Source organism: Nuphar pumila, chromosome 3 (genome assembly GCF_984573655.1).
Source record: "Nuphar pumila chromosome 3, dmNupPumi1.hap1.1, whole genome shotgun sequence".
In the NCBI taxonomy this organism is placed as follows: Eukaryota; Viridiplantae; Streptophyta; class Magnoliopsida; order Nymphaeales; family Nymphaeaceae; genus Nuphar; species Nuphar pumila.
In genome coordinates, this window is record NC_143251.1 from 445,729 (window position 1) to 463,755 (window position 18,027).

Below are 18,027 nucleotides of genomic sequence, written 5' to 3' on the forward strand. Positions count from 1 at the left end.
GGTTACCTTTTCTTTCTCCTACCTTATTTTGGTCTTAGCCTAGGTTAAACCTACTTGACCTAGACTTAGCCTACTTGAGGTAAGCTTAGACCAACTTGACCTAGACCGAACCCAGTTGAGACAAAACCCCTTAGCCTTTTCTGCTTGACCTCCTCTACCATTTCCTTGACTAGGTTCAACCCATCTGACCTAGCCTAACCCAATTTAGGTAGGTTCAAATTTAGTTGGACCTAAGCTAGGTTCAATCTATTTTTTTGTCTAGACTTCATCGTATCGTCATTTCATTAAAAGTTGCAAGAGACACTCTTGGTTGTGACCATACCAGACGTAAAAGACATGTCAACCATAACTTAGGAGTGACTAAACCACCTTGTTGGAGCACCGTCATCTAGCTTGTGTAGGTTTGCATACCAAACAATACCAAAGTTTTACTTTTTTCGATATATATGTATTTGCTTATGCATTTGAGATTGTTGTCGCGCTGAATGGTGTCAAGGCTCATACTTTTCGCAATATATATGTATTTGCTTATGCTTTTGAGATTGTCGTCATGTCAGACGGTGCCAAGGATCTTACTTTTCACAATATATATATATATATATATATATATATATATATATATATATATATTTGCTTATGCATTTGAGATTGTCATCGCACCGAATGATGCTAAGGCTCTTGCTTTCCGCAATATATATGTATTTGCTTATGCATTTGAGATTGTTGTTGCACCGAAGAGTACCAAAGCTCATTCTTTCTGCAATATATATGTATTTGCTTATGCATTTAAGATTGTCATCGCACCAAACAGTGTCAAGACTCCTGCTTTCTGCATATATATGTATTTGCTTTCTACAAGTTATTTAGTTCAGTTTCACCAACTAAACCTTACATATGCTTTACTTACGCCACCGCGCTATATTATGCATAAGTCTTGCTTATATTACATATAGTTGCACATAAGTAAACATACAAATGAGGATCCACTCCTATCGCCAAATGTGATTTCATATGCCCATCATCGATCAAGATTTTGATTGACGAAAGAAACTCTTATTGGAAAGGTTTCACTCTTCGCATAAAACTGCTTTTATGTAAACACCTAAGTCACTTGCGCATGGCCTAATTAATGCCCGAGTTCCAGCGAACTATGGTAGATGTAAAGTACACACAATGGTGCACATCTATCCCCAATTAAGCATAGTATTTCTTCCGCCAAAGAGAGGAAATGCTATCAATTTTTTTGAAAAGATGCTCACCGAGCTTATAAGGGCGCAACACTTTCTCCGTCAAAGAGAGGAGGTACTACCAAATTTTCTAAAATATGCTCACCGAACTTAGAAAGAACATAGCACGTCCTCCGTCAAATAGAGGAGGTGCTGCCAAAATCCAAGCAAGTTACTTTCTATAAGTAAAAAGAATTATCATGCTTCCTCTGTCAAATAGAGGAATTGTTGCCAAAATTTCTAGCAAAATACTTGCCTGAGCTAGTTTGATTGGCACGTTGATGCCTCTATTGTCAAAACCCTGTCTGGATGGCTCATTCCACCTTCGCTTGTAAGAGCACCATACTCATAAGGGTCAATGCATCAGAGTAGTCATTTCACCTTGACTAGGCCAGTGCTCGTTGCTGCTACATACGCCGAGCAGTCGATCCAAGGTGATCATTGTCTATGTATACTCATGTGAAACATTGTTATATAACAAGACTCATAAGGGCCGACATGCTGGAGTTGGTTGTTCATCCAAAAGGGGTGAAGCACTCATGAAGGTCGTAGATGCTAAGAGCGGGGTCTTGCATTAATATGAATAAAACTTAACGGTAATCCCTAGACCACACAGGCAACCCATGCTTCGAAATATTGAATGGGTTGGGGTACATATTTTTCTTAGTGCAAAATGCACCGGTTTGCCCAAGTGGCATTCGAAATCCTATAAGAACGATTATGTCGTTGAACTCCTTTAAGATTTATGTTAATCGTGCCAAACAGTGATGGTACAATCATGAGTGACATGAATTATTTATGAACCAAAGAGTTCAAGAGACCTTCCATTACTGTGGAAGTTTGGAGGTCGAGTTATCTTTAATATCTAAAGATTGAACTCCACTACTGTTGTAGAAGGATGCATCCAAAACAACCTGTTGGGGTTATCCCGACATGAGCTTTGACTGCCGTCCCACTACAGACAGGGTCACTTAGGCATCTCGGGTATACAAAATATATAGCATAATAAACCTCCAGATGGATTCGTTTGACGCCAAAGATAAGTTCTCTCGCATTCTTGGAGGTGAATGAGTTAATATTGAAATAATGCATTAGTTATGGGTTCAACATTGAATTAATTAATTAATGAATATGCGTTGTTATTATGACTCATGCATAACCTTGTGAAAGGTATTGTCATCAGTACACTGCTGGACTGATTAGGCGAAAGATCCAAGTTGTATCCGTACGACTAAGCGAAGCTCGAGGAGCTCTTGCTTGAATTCATGGGATAGCAATATGCCAAGTCATGGAGACTTAAGCCATGGTGTTTCAATCGTATCCTTAAAGAGGTATTTGTGTTATACGCTAAGTTGTAGAGACTTGAGCGACATTGTTTCGAATTGCGATCCCAAGTGACTTATTGTATTTTTAGAGTTTATACTTACTTTGAATTTGATTGCTTTTCTACCAAACTAGCAATGGTTCTGACCCCGTTTAATGGGGGATACATATACTGAACCTGCGATGCGATATGTGAGGCAAAACAATATCGAGTTCTAGGGTTTCTCTAGATAGTGTTGAATATTTTTATTTATAAAATCAATTTTATAGAATATTATTTTTTTCAAGAAATGGTGTTTGTAATAAATAACTCGTTTTGATAAATGAAACATTTTGGTAGTCAATGAGTGCTTGGCCACATACTTGTGACTTGTCATGGTAGCAATGGTCAAGCCCCAACATTTTGTTATCGTTTATTTCTGTTGTTAAAAACCTTTTCTAAATTTTGCTAAAAAAAATCCATGGATTTTTGACCAAGTATTGTTTTAAAAATTCGAGGCGTTACATTGGTTATCCGGTGTATTCCAAGCAAGTAAATAAAAATAGGCTGTGAGCCCTTGAGCAAGGTTATACAAATGTGTATGTGAATGCTTTATGTCCTTAGGCACATTGTTGGAGCTTGCAAGGGCCATGACTTGTCGGTAGTATTTAAATGAAGAATTTGTGGGTGTTAGGTTGTTTGGTTCTTTTGGGAGTCTAGGCTGCACAGTGTGCTCGTTAATGTTTTTTTTATGTTTTTAGTAGTTTCCTTCATTCTTGTTCTTTTTGTATTCGGAGGGAGGTGAATAAAAAATTACACATTAATGAACACTGCGAATGCATAGAACCCGCATCTAATGTTTGTTAAAAATCATGTTTTCAACATCTTTTTCGTCCCGTGGGACGCAGGGGATGAGCCATCAATCATACCCTAAGAGAACGTTTTGTTCATTCTCCACGTAAACACTTTCTCAAGAAAATCTGAGAAAGCTATTCTAAAAGCCTGAAATGTCATATCATGTGATTTCGAATCATTCTACACAACGATTTGGAGTCAGAAAGTTGAGGCACCCGAACGTACCCTAAGTTTATAGTTAGAGAAAAAAAAGTCTTCCCAATGTAAGAAGATGGGCTTGGTGGCACGTGTTTTTCCGGCTCCTGCCCATTCGCGTACTGCCACGGATCCCCCTCCAAAATTTCCCAACCCCATCGGCGTCCGGAGACATCAGTCGCTCCACCCCACACACACACACTGACGGCGACGACTCTGCCCACAGGTGGCGAAGACAGCAGGTGCAGTGGCCAGTGGGGGAATATAGGATCGATCGAGTAGAGGGGACGATGACTCTGGGCCTTATCAATGCCAACCCTGTGGTGCACGCCAAGAAGGAAAGAGTCGCTCGAGCAGAGGACGTTCACAACGACGATGATGTTGTCGTTGCCCTCGACGTCTATGATATCCTTTCTTCTTCTTCCTCCAATTTTCCTTCTTTTCCCACTACTACTATTACTGTGGGTGCTGCTTCCACCTTGTAATGATTCTGCAATAGGGAAGATTTGGGGAAATTAGTTCTGTTGTTTCTGTTGTTGTTGTTCATGTTTCTGTTGTTTTCTCTTTGACTGAAGACCTCAGATTTTGTGAGAGATATCAGAGACCCTGAGCATCCTTACTCCTTGGAGCAACTCAGTGTTCTATCTGAAGAATCCATCTCTGTTGATGAGAAGCTCGGTCGGATTCGGTAAGTGTGTCCCAGCTAGCGCCCTCTTTCCTCCTGCAATCAGCAGCACCTTGTAATAAATCGCAAACGCCAGAAAAATGCTTGTTATGAATTTAAGCTTCCATTTTTAGCATTCCTTTCAGGGGCGACTTCACCCTTCTTTGCTTTAATCCTGTTACTGCGGAAACTAGTTGATCAAGATGAGGGATTGCTGACTTACCAATCCTTTCCATCTCTTTGCTCCAACACCTGTGTTATTGTTGAAGTATGTTTTAGTTTGATCCAGTTAATGGTGTTGGGAATTGTGATATGGCTTCCTCTTGCCCTCTGCCAATGAGAGTCACTCGCTTTCCCGATCCTCCACAAGAATTTTAGTTTTTAGGCCATTAGGTAACACCTACGCAAGAAATATGGCAGTTATAGACCTGATAATGCTGTACAAATCTGATGATTGTTTGCTTTTGTATTATATATGGTTGGGAGATGGGATCAGGTCAGAGTGTGCTCTGACGGTATTTTTTTTTCAGAGCATCTCTGGATGCCCATCACTTGGATGGGCCGCACTCTTTTTTCTGATGTCCGTGTTTCGGATGGACGGCATCCGAATGGTTTAAAATGAACCGCTCACAATGAGTTTTTTCATTGTTTTGATGGGTGTCGTTAGTTTTTAAGATGATCGACATCCAAGGCGCCTCTGATGGTGTTACCGTCTGACGTGATCCTCTCTCTATGGTCGTATGTTCCTGATGCCGTTATCGGCAATATAGATGCTACTCGGGCGTGACCTGATATATGGATGGGTCTTGCTTGTGTCCTTTATGGTTCCTCGCTAGAGAGGAAGGCGTTATTTTGGCTTGTAGTTCCCAACAGCCGTTGTTTCTTTTGGTAATTGAGTCGGCCTATTTTTTGATAAGAATCTGCTGTTACCGATAGTTTTAATCCGAGTGTGAATTCCTTTCTTCTTTCTAAGCATTTTACATCCCCTGTTGTGTTGTGAAATTTCTATGCCTCAATGTTCATGTAGTGATGATTTCTTGCAGATTCCAACTGATATAAAACGTCGATCCAGTTTTTTGTGTTTGGCCAATCATTTCCTATTGTAGTCTTTCCATCATGAGGATATGCATATTGAAGATTGCATCCTAGACTCTCCCGACTTCTTACATTCCTCTACCTGAGGATTCCTCTTTAATAAGACAAGTTTCTTATCCGCCATACCATGCCTTTCTTATCAAGCTACTATCACTCGATAAAGAATTCTTTACTTCTTGTGTCTTATCAATACTGGTTACATCATGCCAGCACATGCCTATGATCTTTCTTTAGGATGAAAGAAAATGACATCTAATTATCGTGACTCTTATCCCGTTAACCCTTTAGTTATGAATTTGTTACTTGGACATCACTTGTTAATGTCAACTATGTACAACTTAAATTTTTGTACATGGGGCATCTGTACTCTTCCAATGTTGTTGTAGATTGACATGTCAGAAATTAGACTCTCAAAAGTTGAAGGAAGGAGGTTGAAGAAGAAACTCTCTTCTGCATGCTTTGATAATCTGATATCCAACTATATATTGCCACAATGTGCTTATGTTTCACAATTTGGTCAAGCCTCAAAATTCACCTTCGATTCTTTTATTTTCTAATGATTAGTAATCCTGTTATGTTAAATAGCATATAATATTCTTGGAGTTTAGACATCCACTAGTTAAAAAATTAGAATGTCGAAAAAACATTCTTTTTCATGATTGGTCATCCCACCTATACATATTGCTAAAACTTGCTATTGTAGCCACAAAGTTCTTTGAGAAAATCTACATACTCTAAAACAGGGCAGGGTTGTGGTCCAAGGATTTCTTATCTTGTTTTATGTGCATCAAATGAATTCTTCTTTGCAAAAGGAAGATTTTGAGCCTTCTCCTTTTAAGAAGAACTTACTTTCTGAAAGATTAAAGATCACCAAAGTAATGTCTAAACCTAATTATTCAAAAATTAAGTGGTTCTAGAACATTAAAGCACCTTTGTCATTTATCTAAATCAAGTCGAGTGGATCAGTCTGTTGTGGTTTTAGGGCCCAAATCTTTGATCGTACTAGGTTTAGAACTGATCGTACCTCAATTAAGGAGCACAACATCACAAAACAAGCACACTCAATACAAAATTTTATGTGGTTGGACAACATGTTTGCACCAACAGAGGGAGTCTAAGATGATTTTATTATTAAGAAATCAATCACCAAGGTGTTACAAAAGAGCAAATTGACAAACTTGTTGATGTATATAATGTGTAATATGAGTTTTACATTTTGGGTGCTACCCCTCTATATGTCCATATCATTTTCTTAGGGGTATTCTTGTAAAATAGATATAGCTGTAGGGTTTAAAGCCAAAGTTTTTTGTCCTATAGTGAGGCTAGGGAGGTTGACTCCCATAAGAGTGTTTTCTGTTATGGCAGTGGCCCCTTTTGAGTTTCTCGCCATTGTTGAGCATATCGGTGGCTGTTTTAGGTTGGGCTTGGTTGTGGTTTGATCGTTTTTGGTTCAGGAGTTTGCTGATATTAATTTTGGCTGGTAGATTGGTGTTTTAATTGGGTTTTTTGGAAGATTTTGGGTGTTATATGTGACAGTAACTGAGATTGCTGTGTTCCTTTGGTGTTTGGCTACCATAATGAGTCACATGCTGAACTGTTTGAGTACCAGAATCATGCCATTTAGCTGATTTTTTTTGGTGGATTTGGGGTGTGTTGGGGCTAGTTCTTGCATGCTCTTACTTTGTGGAGTAATCTTGGTAGTATTCATTGTTTTGCTGTGTGCGGCATATTTTGGTGGTGGTGTTACCTTGTTTGGTGTTCTTGTGCAGTTGTAAATTGTGGTTGAGGGTTCGAGTGAGTGTGGAGAAAGGGGAGATGGTGCAAATCATCCTTGTGAAGTTGAATGGAACGGATTATAGGTATTGCTCAGATTGTATGATTGCAGTTATGGAAAGCAAGGGGCTTGGTGGTTATCTGGATGGGACCATTAGCGAGCCCAAGGCTACAGATGTAGACTATGAGAAGTTGATGGGAAAATGAACGATGAGTAATGCGAAAATCAAAGCATGGATTCTAGGATTCGTAGAGCAAAGGATCACTGTGAATATTTCTAAGTTGCAGGAGGCTAAGTAAGTGTAGGGATACTTGAAGCAGGTTTATAAGCAGGAAAACTGGACAAGACGATTCCAGTTGATGCAAGAACTAAAAGCAAAGGGGCAGGGGAACAAATCTATCCAAGGATTCTACTCTGAGATACAGTAGGTGTGGGATGCTCTTGCTCTTACTGAAGACCATAAAAAATATGTTGTCTAAAGTGTGAAAATGTAGGAACTATAGAACTTGTATGGATATACTTAACCAATATAGAGAGACTGTTTACTTGAGTTTCTTATGGTACTTCATTTACAGTTTGGCGGGGTGAGAAGTGCTATGCTTCACAAGACCTTGCAATCTGTTACATAGGATCTTGCTGAGCTTATTTCCGTGGAGACTAAGATGAAGTCTCTTGCGTTGTATCCATTTGGGGATACAATTATGGCAATCACTAGACATACAGGTGGATATGAAGGTGCCAAGCCGATGCAGTGATTAGTATCACAAGAGAAAGGATTAGGGAAACTTCAATGAGAAGGAAGAGAGAATGGAGAAAATACTCAAAATTTCATTAACCAATAATGAAAAATGAATACACTTTTATAGGGATCGACCCCTCATGGTTACACAAAAAGACAAAAATTGTTGACTAACCAACTGATAAAATACAAAAATGCCCTTATAAATAATCTTATATACATAAAACATAGGGTAGCACACCACTAAAGATACATATGGTACATTTCCATATTACTAAATATGCACTATTCAATAGTCAGGAGGATCACTCCTACTGTTGTGTGTTCCGATTTCGGTGATTCATGGTGCTTCCGTGGTGGCTGTCACAATCCCAAGAGTTGTTCGATGTTGCTGCACTGACACAGAGTAAAGTTTTGTGTGATACTGGCAGGTGGTCGCAAAGGGTTGGTGAAGCAACACATCTGACGACCATGTGGTGGTGTTGTTCGGTGGCCAAGGACGCCGTTCACACGAGAGTTCTTCTGGGTAGCCGTAAAATATATCTCAATCAAGACGAGCTCCTTGGGTTGAAACCTTTGATGAATATTGAATCTGACGGGATTGTTCCCTCAAATTGTTCGATCGAACAATCGAGGAGAACCACCGCTTTTCCTTGCTGGAATCCCCTCTCGAGCTTCACTTTATGGTGATAAACGAGGAGAGCGAACCCAAACTCTGATACCAACTGATGTAAATCCCTCATTGGATTTACAGAGGAAAATCAACTCAACCACATATTGTCTACTAATTACTAAAATTATCTAAGAAAACTGAAAATAAATGTAAAATGTGGGAAATAACTGCATAAAATGAGAAATAACTGATATCAAATCTCTATTGAATTGATACACGTTGAAATGCAAAATCATCTTGAGCACAAGGGTGAATTGAAGGAGTCGGGGTGCGCGTTGCTCGGAGACTGCTTTCACGGAACTTGTGCATGTAGGTCGAGAAGGGGGGGACTGTGCACAATGTGCATGCTTAGGAGACAAGGAAAATAAGATTGGAATAGGGGTGTCCTTGTGCATTCCCAAATTATTTACCAAGCCCCAATTCAACGCGAGGACCATACCATTCAGATGTGACTCGGGCCTTTTTGTGAACTTGTCAAAAGCGCCCGCAATCGAAACCTCTGCAGCAATTGCTTTATCTATAGTGTGTTCAACTTCTGTTTGTTGTAATTTTCTCATAGATGTTCCTTCAGAATTTTCATGCATGTAGTTCTAGGGAACTGGAAATGTGTCCCCTAGTTGTTGATGTGTTTCGGTGATCAGCAAGTGTGGTTCCCAACTAAAAAATAAATCTAAACTACTTGTGTCTCGACAATCTTTGGCCCATCCCGTTTTGAATTGGCATATCCGAAAACTGTTTTTTCTATATTTGGACAACCATAATACATCGTGTTCTTGCAAAGCACTTGGCAGGTTATGGCTGTTACTTGGTTTGTCTTGCATTTCATCAAACAGTTGGAGGGCGGGATCTAAATAGCCCAGACAATGTTGGTCCTGTGCCATCCCATCTGTCCCATGGATGCACACTCCTATTCCCTATAATCAACCATATTGATTTCTGGGTGTCCTAACTATCCACAACATTTCATCAAACAAATGGTGGGCAAGTTCAGTAGCTCCCACCAGAACAGAAGTTGCATGCAGTGGTAATTCCTCAAACAGTAGGGGAACGTTTCCAAACACCTTAGGCCTCCATTGAAGATCCATAAGCTCCCCATTAGTTCCTTCGTTTTGCTCTTCCCTTGGTTTACCTTCAAGCAGTGTTATCAAAAACGCTCCTTGAGGCGCAAAAGAAGAAGAAGAAGGAGGAGATTTTGATTGTTACTTCATCAATAAAGCATTTCTTTATTTACAACCAATTGAGAAGTGACATCCTTCTTGCCCTGTGTAAGCATTTCCTCAAACGATTGGTGGGCAGCCATTGTTTATTCGTAATTTGCAAATTCGACAACCAATTTGTCGTTGTTCTGTTGGAGCAATTGCAGGGATGACTCTAGCTCCATGATGGGGACACTCATAAGTGTCCAATGAAGCGTCTTGGCAGCTACATTGATGGCCTCTAAGCATGCATTCACCAGTGGATCATTCTCCTTGCTGCGAAGTGCCCTAATAAAGGCATAGAGCATCTCGATTGCAGAAATGTTGGCATTAATCTCCTCCATTTCAGCGTCCACCTTGGTCTGCATCATCTTCCGAAGCATCACACTCCATCATGATTATGCCTCATGTAACAAGTCCACGAACACGTGGTGGATAATGTTGGCCATGGCTCCTAGGATACGTTGTCTCTAATATCAAAATGTTATGGTTCGCCCAAAAATGGTGTCGAACGGGTAACAAAGGCCACATGAGGGTGCACAAATCACACCCTGTAAGCGAGGTTGTGCGTGTGGCATGCGATGGGCATGTGCGTGGGGCGAGCAAATGCACAGCGAGTGAGGTTGTGTGCAGTCTCTATCAAGCAATGGGCGTGCAAGAGGGGATGGGGGACATATACGGTGTTTGTGGCATGGTGAGGCAATGGGCAACCTCAACCCAAGGAGAGTCACACACGATTAGAGGGTGGAGATGGAGGCGTGGTGAGCATGGAGAGGGAGAAAAGATGCTTCTTCGAGGCAAAGCTACCTCTAAAGCAAAATGGTAAAAATTCTCATTCATGAGAAGAAATGCTTATTATATGGGGTTTATATAGTGCTTCTTGACCCCAACTCTACAAGCTTAATGGACCCAACCATGGGTTTGATGTAATGAAATACAAAAGAGATTCAAATGTCACTTATGGATATACACAATCACAATGACCACTTATGGGTCAATTACATGAACACAAATCAACCACTTAAGGGCACACAATACACATAAAAATATAGGATTGTATTGAGAAAATGTTCTAAGCAAAAGCATACAAGAAGAGGGGTTTCAACCCCTTTATATACAAGAAGAAGACCAAGTGTAGCCATTGGGACCTCCCCAACGACAACAACTCTATGGTCAAATGACCAAAAGGCCCTAATCTAATTGAAGATGTACAATAATAAAATAAAAGAGAAAATAAAACAGAAAATTATATATATATATATATAATTACCATAATACCCCTATATAAATAAAAAGACTGAAATACCCCTATATGTATGTATACATACATTGACACTCTCCCTTAAACTTACGGTGTGATCACCGAAAGTTTGCCTAACCAAAAATGAAACCTAGGAGAAGGAAGGGCTTTAGTTAAAAAGTTTGCAAGATGATATTCAGATATAACATGTGACATTGAAATAGTCTTCTTCAGAAATTCTTCTTTGACATAATAATCCTTTGTTAACAGAATTTCTTAAATATCTAACAATACCCATAACAACACTCATATGAACTGAAGTAGAAGACAGTGTGTACTTCATGGGATATGTCTGGTCTGGTGATAGTCAAGTATGTCAAGGCACAAATCATCTATCGATATAGAGTGAGATCGTCCAATGGAGTTTCATCATCAATCTTCATCTTTGAGTTGATAATTCCGGGTGTATCCACTCTCTTCTTGTCAGTTAGTCCAGACCTGTCAATAATCTCAGTAGTAAATTTAAATTGAGTTAACAAATATCCTCGGGGAGAATAAACTACTTCAATCCCCAAAAAAAATCTGAGAAGACCTAAATTAGTCATTTTAAAATTTTGTTTGAGTATATGCTTAATATGATTTACTCCCTGTTTATCTCCTCCTATTTTGATCATGCCATTAACATAAATGAGCAAAATTATAATACCTACTACAAATTTCTTAACAATTAAAACAATGTGTGAAAAATATTCAAGACTAGTCACAACAGAACTAAATCGATCATACCAGCCCTTCAGTGCTTTTTTGAGACCATACAAGGCCTTTTTAAGATGAAGAACCTTTCCATTGAGAATATCATACCTGGTGGTGGATCCATATACACTTCTTCTTTTAATTCTTCATTAAGGAAGATATTTTTGACATCCATTTGAAAAATAGGTCATTTCCTAATAGCAGCCATAACTATAAGTGTTCTAATTGTAGTCATTCTAGCGATAAGAGCAGAAATTGTTAGTTTTGGATCATGGATCCGACCCGCACCACATTCCAAGGATCCATCTTGGGATGCGTGGGCGGTGGCATGTTTGTAATTAGTTTTTACTTCTTGTGTAATGTCATACTATGTACAACACTTATAAATATTAAGTAAAAGAGGGAAAACCCTATTGCCGCCAACACCTCTCTTCTCTCTTTACCTCATCTCTAACCCTTGCAGGTGGATATTTCTGACATGGTATCAAAGCACATGCGCGGAAATCAATCATCTAGAAGGCCTCTAAAGACCAACACGTGCTGCTAAAGAACGTAGGTTTATTTCTGTCCCTTCTTCCTTAATCAGTTTTGCTTCTTTCCTCCTTTTTCTTATAAATCTTTCACGTCATTCCAGTTTTTCTTTTTTGGTTCTTCTCATTCTCAATATTTCTTGTACGCACGTCTTAACATCTTGTTTCAGTCTGCCGAGTTTTTGTTTTCTCCCCAAAATATTTCTGATTCTTTCACTTTTTTCTGGTTCGCACGTTACTATTTTCTGTGTAACGTGTGTGCTGATATCTTTTTCAGCACACAGCAGCATTGCTGCTTCCTTTTCTCTGTGTAACGTGTGTGCTGATATCATTTTCAGCACACAGCAGCATTGCTGTATCTTTTTCCCTGTGTAACGTGTGTGCTGGTATCATTTTCAGCACACAACAGCATTGCTGTTTTCCTCTTTCTCTGAATAACGTGTGTGCTGATATTATTTTCAGCACACAACATTGCTGTCTCCTCTTCAATACACTGTTAGAACAGTTTTGCCTTCTCATTCTTCATATAATCCATGGATTCCAAGTTGAACCCTAGTTTTCTTACTCACCTCATGACCCACAAGTTATCTCATGATAACTACTTACTTTGAAAACGTCAGATTGTGCCCTTTATTCGCAGTCATGGTCTTTATGGGCATCTAGATGGGCGATCACCCGCCCCACCTACACATATCATGCAAGAAATAACAGATGAAGATGGGAAGGTGAGTCAACTTCGAACCACCAATCCTGCTTATGACATATGGGTACAACGGGATCAAACATTAGTTGCTTACATAACTTGCACACTTTCTGATCGTGTTTTACAAACTATTTCTGATGATTAATCTGCTGCAGAGTTGTGGAATGGACTAGCTCATTCTTTTTCTCAGGTTTCTGAATCTCGGGCTTTGCAACTCAAGTGGCAATTCCAATCCATGCGAAAAGGAAACCAATCTATTACAGAGTTCATGGGGGATGTCAGGGTTATTACAGATCAGTTAGCTGCCATTGGAAGTCCTGTATCAGATAAGGACATGGTACAACAGGTATTAGGTAGCCTTGGACCTGAATATCGCATGTTTTGCACAACACTCCAGGTTGTCTCAGTTCTTCTATGTTTTGATGATCTTCAATCTAAGCTTTTGCAATATGAGGTCAGTTTAAATCAGGAACACGCGTCAGATGATACTCATCCTGTGATGATGGTACATACGCCTATTCAAACAGGAGCCTTATTTACTCCTCCTCGTCCAAATGGAACAACTATAAACAAAGGAGGATTACTACCTACACCAGCTGGAGGAGGCCTTGGCTCAGGCAGTGTACCACGAGGGGGACGTGTTCCTACTTGTTTTCTATGCAACAAGCGGAGACATGTTAAAGCAAATTGCTGGTACAATCCTTAGAACCAGAACAAAACAGGGAGGCCAGGGCAGAGGGCAACTCAGACGTTTGCACACACTCCTCAGGGACAGGTTCTTCCACAGGACGTACAAAATATCCTTATGACTACTTTCAATCAGATGAACTTGCGTCAAAATGATGATGGTATATGGTATATTGATTCAGGGGCAACAACACATGTTACTTCTGATGTAGGTAAATTTTCTCACTTGACTCCTTACACTGGAAATGGCACTATAGTCATAGGAGATGGATCTCACCACCCCATCTCTCACATTGGAAATGTCTCCCTTTCTTTGCCTGAATCTCAATTACCCTTGTCAAATGTCTTACTCACACCTGCTATTCAAAAGAATATTCTATTTGTGTCTAAATTAGTTGATGAAACAAATTCTTCCGTTGAATTTACTCCTTCTGTTTATCTTAAGGATCTTCACACCAAGAAGACGCTCGCTAAAGGTGAACGGCGTGGGAACATGTACGTCTTTGAAGAATCTAATGTGCCTTTGAAGACGTCGTTTTCCGTAGCCGTGGCTTCTTCAGCTCCTTCCTTTCCAACATTTTTGAGTCGATCCACAGATCATAGTTCTTCATCTAGAGTCTTGAAACTTAATAAGCCAGACTTATGGCATCTTCGTTTGGGTCATTGTAGTCAAGTTTTTCTTGACAAGTTGTCTGCTAAAGGTCTAATACCCGCAGTCAGTTTAGAGTCAAAATGTCCAAGTTGTCATTTATGCAAAAGTCATGTACTTCCTTTTCATAGTATCAATAAAAGAGCAACAAAACCTTTTGAGATTATATGCTCAGATGTTTGGGGTCCTGCGCCCACTGCCTCTCTTTCTGGATCTCGATACTATGTACTCTTTCTTGATTCTTACACTCGTTTTAGTTGGATTTACTTCATGAAAAACAAACATGAAGTTTTCAAGTTGTTTAAACAGTTTCATGCACTAGTCCAAAACCAATTCAATACCAATGTTGTATATTTCCAGTGTGATGGGGGGAGAATACATATCCCATGATTTTAGTAAATATTTGAAGGAGCATGGCATTACACGTAACATTTCTTGCCTTCATACCCCTCAACAAAATGGAGTAGCTGAGAGAAAACACAGGCATATTGTTGAGACAACCTTGAGCATGATGCACACTGTAGGTATTCCCTTCTCTCTTTGGACCGAGGCTTTCCATACAGCTGTTTATGTTATCAACAGGTTGCCCATGACCATCCTTGAAGATAATTCTCCTTACTTTGTTCTTTATAATTGTCATCCATCATAGGAAGAACTACATCCTTTTGGTTGTGTATGTTATGTTCACATTGATCATTCATTGAGAAATAAGTTTCAAGACAGAGCTGTACAGTGCAAGTTTCTTGGGTATGCAGATGAATATAAGGGATACAAGTGTTATGATCCTCATACAGGCAAAATTCGGGTATCTAGAAATGTTGTTTTTGATGATGAAAATTTTGACACTCTGGGTTCGTCTTCCACAGATACACAGGACAGTTATGATCCTTGGCTCAGTGACTCACTTTTATATGACTCGTTGCCTTATGAGGATTCATCTTTATTGACAGACAATGAACCCTATGCTTTCGATGTGGAACCACATATGGAAGACATTCCTCCTACAACAACATCCTCACATTTTTTTGGTCTTGTTTATTCTCGTAGAGCCCATCCAGTCAATGATGAGACTTCTCTACGACGTTCCACTCGGATTAGACATCCTATAGATCGCTGGGTAAGTTATAACAATTTCTCTTTGGATTTTCAAACATTTCTAACCAGAGTGTCCAAAGAAACAAAACCTTCCTCTTTTCATGATGCTGTACATTCCCGTGCCTGGGTAGAGGCGATGAATGAGGAAATGGAAGCATTGCATGAATGCAATACATGAGACATTGTACCAAGGCCAGATAACAAGAATGCTGTAGGGTCCAAATGGGTGTACAAGATTAAGAACAAACCGGATGGCAGTGTTGAGCGCTATAAAGCTCGTCTGGTCGCACGAGGTTTCACACAGTAGTATGGGCAGGACTACGATGAAACGTTCAGCCCAGTCATAAAATTGGGCACCGTCAGGATTATCATTGCATTGGCATTACAACATGGATGGTCACTCAGTCAACTTGATGTTAAAAATGCCTTTTTGCATGGTGAACTAAAGAAAAAAGTTTACATGGAGCAGCCACCTGGTTATAGTATGCATGATTCATCCAATTGGGTATGTAAACTTCGACGCTCTCTTTATGGCTTGAAACAAGCTTCTCGATCTTGGTTTGAGAGTTTTTCCACAGAGATCCTGCATCATGGGTTCACTAAAAGTGTCCTAGATCATTCATTGTTCATATTCAAAAGTGATTCAGCTATTGTTTGGGTGCTTATATATGTTGATGACATCATTATTACCGGGAGTGATGAGGTTCACATATCTTGGGTTAAGTCTATGCTGATGGCTAAATTCAAGATGAAAGACTTGGGTCCTTTGCGATATTTTTTGGGTGTGGAAGTTGATAGTCGACATGAGACTATTACATTGAGCCAACATAAGTACACCATTGATATTTTACTTGCTACAGGGATGGAGAATTGTAAACCAATTAGCACACCTTGCCTTCTAAATCATAAGCTAAGTGCAAAAGAAGGCACTACTTATCATGATCCTACTTTGTATCATCGAGTTGTAGGGATGTTACAATACTTAACATTCACTAGGCCTGACATAACATACTCTGTCAATCAGGCTTCACAGTTTATGCATGCTCCTACAGATGTACATATGGAAGGAGTAAAAAGGATCCTTCGGTATTTAAAGGGTACGATTGGAGATGGCTTGATGTACACCAAGGACACAACTTATATGTCAGGGCATCGACTATTCACCTACACAGACGCGGACTGGGCGGGTGATCCTGATGAGCGAAGATCAGTTTCGAGATATTGCATTCTTATTGACAATAATATTGTAGCATGGAGTAGCAAGAAGCAAAAGGCAGTGGCGCGATCTAGTAGTGAAGCAGAATATTGTGCAATGGCAGCAGGAACAACCGATGTTACATGGGTGAGACATCTACTGCAAGAATTACAAGAACCAATCTCGTCCTCTATGCTTCTTTGCGATAATCAGAGTGCTATTAATATTGCCTTTAACCCCATCCTTCATTGTCGCACGAAGCATATCGAGATCGATCAACATTTTGTTAGGCAAAAGGTTGAAGAAAAAGAAATTGAACCTGCATATGTTCGGTCAGATGTGCAAGTTGCTGACATCTTTACCAAGGGATTATCCACTCATCAGTTTTGGGCACTCAAAGGCAAGTTGAGCATGATCAAAGACCATATTCAACTTGAGGGAGGCTGTTAGTTTTGGATCATGGATCCGACCCGCACCACATTCCAAGGATCCATCTTGGGATGCTTGGGCGGTGGCATGTTTGTAATTAGTTTTTACTTCTTGTGTAATGTCATACTATGTACAACACTTATAAATATTAAGTAAAAGAGGGGAAACCCTATTGCTGCCAACACCTCTCTTCTCTCTCTTCTCTCTTTACCTCATCTCTAACCCTTGCAGGTGGATATTTCTGACAGAAATCTCATCATAATCTATCCCATTTTCTTGTGAGTACCCTTTGGCTACTAGTTTGGCTTTATGTCTTTCCAATGTTTCATCACTCTTAGTTTTAACTTTGAATACCCATCTACAACCTATTAATTTCTTTCTATTTGGTAAGTTGGTCAATTCCCTTCAAAATTTTCTAATGCTCTTATTTCTTCACACATAGCATTTTGTCATTGTGGATAGTTTTTAGCTTGATTACATGAGACTGGTTCAAAGTAGGAGAAAATGTTTACTAGACAGACTTTGTATCGAGGTGTAAAGAACTCATATGTCATGAATCTATCAGATTCTTTATGATGTCTTTCAGAGTGCCTAATATTTCTAGTTTCTTGGGCTTCTAGGTTGAAATATTTTTCTAAAGCATTAGGATGGTAGCTCTCTTGTCTTCCTTTATATTGAATAATTCGAGAGTGGTCCTAATGTCGACCACGACCACACTGAGTATGCATTTGAAGTTCATTATTATCAAATCACTATCATTCTTAGAATCCAACTCTAAAAATATATATTCATCTTCTCTCTTAAGCACATTTTTATAAAAAAAACTTTTCTTCTCTAATAAGACAATATTTGTTGAAATATATAATTTATCATTTTCAAGATCATAGCATCGAAATTCCTTTTGACTCTCACCATATCCAAGAAATACACAAGGGATGGCTCTTGGAGATAGCTTGTCATTTTTGTGCCTAAGAAAATAGATCAATGTATAACGAGAATAGTCATCCACAAAAATTACATAATATA

The 18,027-nt window shown here is 39.4% G+C and overlaps 1 protein-coding gene across 8 annotated transcripts in view; it reads left to right on the forward strand.

Moving 5' to 3' along the window:
- The first annotated feature begins 3,709 nt into the window (after nt 1-3,709).
- LOC149841558 (MIP18 family protein (DUF59)) overlaps nt 3,710-18,027 on the forward strand; it is a 101,548-nt gene continuing 87,230 nt past the window's right edge. For all 8 annotated transcript variants that reach the window (XR_016430720.1, XR_016430719.1, XR_016430721.1 and 5 more), the window contains exons 1-2: nt 3,710-3,983; nt 4,161-4,267. Coding sequence is in view for 5 of the 8 variants with exons in the window: in XM_089998531.1 (XP_089854657.1) it covers nt 3,870-3,983; nt 4,161-4,267 (221 nt within the window). In the remaining 3 variants the exon portion in view is untranslated. The remainder of the gene's footprint in view (nt 3,984-4,160; nt 4,268-18,027) is intronic.